Source organism: Gavialis gangeticus, unplaced genomic scaffold (genome assembly GCF_001723915.1).
Source record: "Gavialis gangeticus isolate Ggan-Ray unplaced genomic scaffold, GavGan_comp1, whole genome shotgun sequence".
NCBI classification, from domain to species: domain Eukaryota; kingdom Metazoa; phylum Chordata; order Crocodylia; family Gavialidae; genus Gavialis; species Gavialis gangeticus.
The window spans coordinates 12,529,035-12,532,479 of NW_017729034.1; the positions used below are offsets into that span (position 1 = coordinate 12,529,035).

At 51.9% G+C, this 3,445-nt stretch overlaps 1 protein-coding gene across 2 annotated transcripts in view; it reads left to right on the plus strand.

Annotated features, from left to right (window-relative positions):
* WDR3 (WD repeat domain 3) overlaps positions 1 to 3,445 on the plus strand; it is a 51,441-nt gene that overhangs the window by 19,713 nt on the left and 28,283 nt on the right. Inside the window, exon 10 of one of the 2 annotated variants that reach the window (XM_019526872.1) lies at positions 994 to 1,224. The exons of the other annotated variant lie outside the window; for it this stretch is intronic. Coding sequence (XP_019382417.1) covers positions 994 to 1,224 — 231 coding nt within the window. The remainder of the gene's footprint in view (positions 1 to 993; positions 1,225 to 3,445) is intronic. 2 annotated transcript variants of the gene reach the window in all.

Genomic DNA, 3,445 nt, shown 5'->3' on the forward strand with positions numbered 1-3,445 from the left:
TGTGGCTGGGGGGGAGTGGGGAGCAGTGCCTGGGAGAGGGCTGGGTGGGTGGGGCCAGGATCACAGGCAGTGACAGTGGGGCTGGGGCCCCAGGGCAGAGCTGCAATCAGCTGTCTGCGTGGTCCTGTGACGAGCTCAGGTTCTGCAGGCAGGGGCGTGCAGGAAGTGCATTGTGGCTCTGCCCTGGGTCCTGGCCCCAGGCCTGCACTGTCATTGCCCCGTTATCTCAGACCCTGTCCCATCTGCCTGTCCCATTCCTGCTCCTGGATGCAGCTCTCTGTTTGGAGCCCCAGCCTGGCCACCTGCCCTGCCCATGTGTCTCCATGGAGACCCTGATCCATTCCCTGCATGACCCTGCCTGCACAGCTGGCATCCGTCACAGGGCTGTGCAGCGAGTAAATCGTGGCTTTCCCCCAGCCCTGCATTGCCTATGATCCCTGCCCTACCCGCCCATCCTGCCCCTGCCTCTTGGTCCGTTCACAGCCCTCTCCCAGCCACTTAAGGAGTTTTTAGTGAGCTGTTGTAGGGTGGGGTGCTGATCCATCCCACGACAGCTCACCAAAACTCCCTAATTGGCCCTTCAGCCCAAATAATTAGCCATCTCCTCCCACAGCAGTTCAGGTATGGCTGTCCCATGGCCCAGGAGAGCTATGGCTTGGTGAACTTGTCTTTTCAAAACCTGGCTCAGCTGCATAGAGGAAACTAGAGCTGGGGAAGGCCTGCTCAGTTTCTCTGGTTCCCCCTTTTACCTGCTACCCACCCATGGGCACTGTCTTGTATATGTTCCAGCTTCTTCTCCAGCAGGAGTGTTCCTTCCCGGGGGCTGTCTGGGGGGTTTGCCTGTCCTAGTGTTGGATGGTTTCTTAGGCAGTGCTGCCCTCTTGTCCCAGAACCTCATTCATCTCCCTGTGAGGGAGTGTTCCTCAGATTTGCCTGTGCTGATGTTCTTCAAGTGGCCTCTTCTTCTAACCTTGCCTTTGTCTGTTCAAACAGATCATTTGACTTGATCCTCTCCCCAAAAGGAGAGCTGAAGGCCACATTACTGCTCCAGAACAACACAGTCGAGACGTATGCCCTTAACCCATCTGCACAAACCCCACAGGTTGCCCGGGTTTCTAAGATAACCATTGGAGGGCATCGCAGCAACGTTAGGACCCTGGCTTTCAGCTCTGATAACATTGCTGTCCTGTCGGCTGCAGCTGAGTCTGTCAAGATCTGGAACAGGTCTGGAGTCCGAAAGGGCCAATGCTGTTCTCTGAAAGTTTGGGGCTGTTTGACTGGGGGAAGAGATAGCAGGCATGGGAACGAGCAAGGAAGATGATCATGGCTGGGGTTGATGGGGGACTTTATTTATGCTTTTGCCTTTGTCATGGTGTCCTGTGAAATGGAGAGGCAACAAACACAGTTAGGACTGCAGAGTTAACTTGAGGAATTTTTTTGCCACTGGATATCACTGAGGCCAAGTGTAGTTGGTTGCTGGAGACAGATCTTTGGGTATTCAACACACCCGTAGGCACCTGAATTTTGTAGATTTTTTGGTAGGGAATACTTGCCTCTGTGTGTTATGTTATAATCAGCCATGGGCTGGACTAGGGTTAAGAAGAAACTTTACCTGTGGGTGCAAATCTGGGTTTTCTTGCACCTTCTCTGAGGCAACTCATACAAGACGGTGTGAATCTCAGTCGTGATCTGGTGTGCTACTCCTGTGCCCTCTATGTATTGCTGACACTTCCTCAAACTGCACTTCTCCAGATCATTACTTCCTTCTTAAAAATCCTCCCTTTACGTTCCAGGCCTTCTCCAAATCAGAGACAATCTCTCTGAACTGGGTTCTTCCTTGGCTTGTTCATTTTGTGTGCATGTGCATGCATGTGTGCCGGTGCATGCGTGTGTACAAGTGTGTTGGTGGGGGAGGTGCCGAGCTTCTAGGTTTTGCCTCAGTTTAGGGAACAGGCTTGGGGCCTCCCTTTAGATTTACTGCTTGGAACTAGCATCCAAGAGGCACTGGACAGGGGCAGGTTAGCTTCCCTGCTGCCGAGGTGGTGAGGGTGGTCTAGGGTTTTTGTCAGTACATGTTCTGTGATTTGCCAGTGTGATCTTTTGCTGGCCTCCTAAGCTTAGCATCTTTTCAGCCAGATTCAGGAACATCCCAAAGTTCAGTGATCCATGCTGGGCTGGGAAAGCCTGCTGTGGCCTTGTGCTTCTTGCCTGTCCCTCTAAATAAGAATGTATAGAGGGGGCTGTCTGCGTGCTCATCTGGCTGTCAGAGACACCTTCCCACTAGGGCTATGGGTGCCTTTCCAAGAGTGGGCAGACAAAGCTACGTAGTGAGATTTGTGGATTAATACTGTAACTTCGAGCTCCCTGTTTTGGTACACCCTGGGGAAATATACAACTATTTGCCCATGCAATTTTACATATAAAAGGAAGGGACTACTCATAACTGCATAATTTTGCATAATGTAACCCCAACAAACTGTGCCTCCACCTCTGGGGCTCCCAGCATTCCAGCTGCGAGCCCCAGATGGAAGCACTGAGCACAGCGGTGCGTGACTGGACAGCTGTTAAGTGGGGAGGGGAGCTCCTGCCTGCAGGAGGGGGGTGGGTGCGAGCTATGTGTCATCGATCTGGTCAGGTCAGCAGGCTCCCTGCCTCCATGTGGAGCTTCCAGCATTCTAGCAGGAAGCCACATGGGGAGGTATGGAGCCCACACAGCCCAATGGTATGTAAGTCCATGTCTCCAAATGTGGCTTCTCACTGGCATGCTGGAAGCCCCTTGTGGAGGCATGGAGCCAGCTCAACACAGTGGTGTGCACTTCCCACTTGCAGTGCCATGAGCCCCGTGTGCTGGCATGGAGCCAGCCTGGTCTGGTTCAGAGGTGCATATCAGTAGGCCAGACCAGGCTTGCTTCGTGCCACCATGTGCAGCTTCTTGGACTCAGCCAGAGCTGCACGCTGCTTTGGCCATGAGCACCCCAAGGGCCTGCTCCTGCTGAGCTGCTGGCAACAGAGACTGTGCACCATGGGGGGGGGGGGAGAATGTGTGGTGGGATGGCCTACATATACCTCCCTCCCACACTGGATCCCATTGGGGAGCTAGCATTTTATTTTTGTCACTGCTAGAAATATATTCATTGCTTATCTACTTTTTCCATGAAACTACTTCTCTTTGCTTTTTCAACATAGAGCAAGATTAAAGTGGAAAGGGCTTAGGAAATCAAACCAGTTCCCAGGGACTTTTAGGAGCTTTGTACAAAATTGGAGGCATTTGGTCTCTTCTCCCAGAAATCCTTTTGGCTTCTGAATGCCCTTCAAAATTTTCTATAAAATTACTGTTTCAGAATATTGTGATAGAAGCTGCAGGGTAAGTGTTGAGAGAACAGCACAGTTACAATTGTGTAGTATAATTAGGGACCTACCTTAGTTACAGTGAGAGAGAGTGATT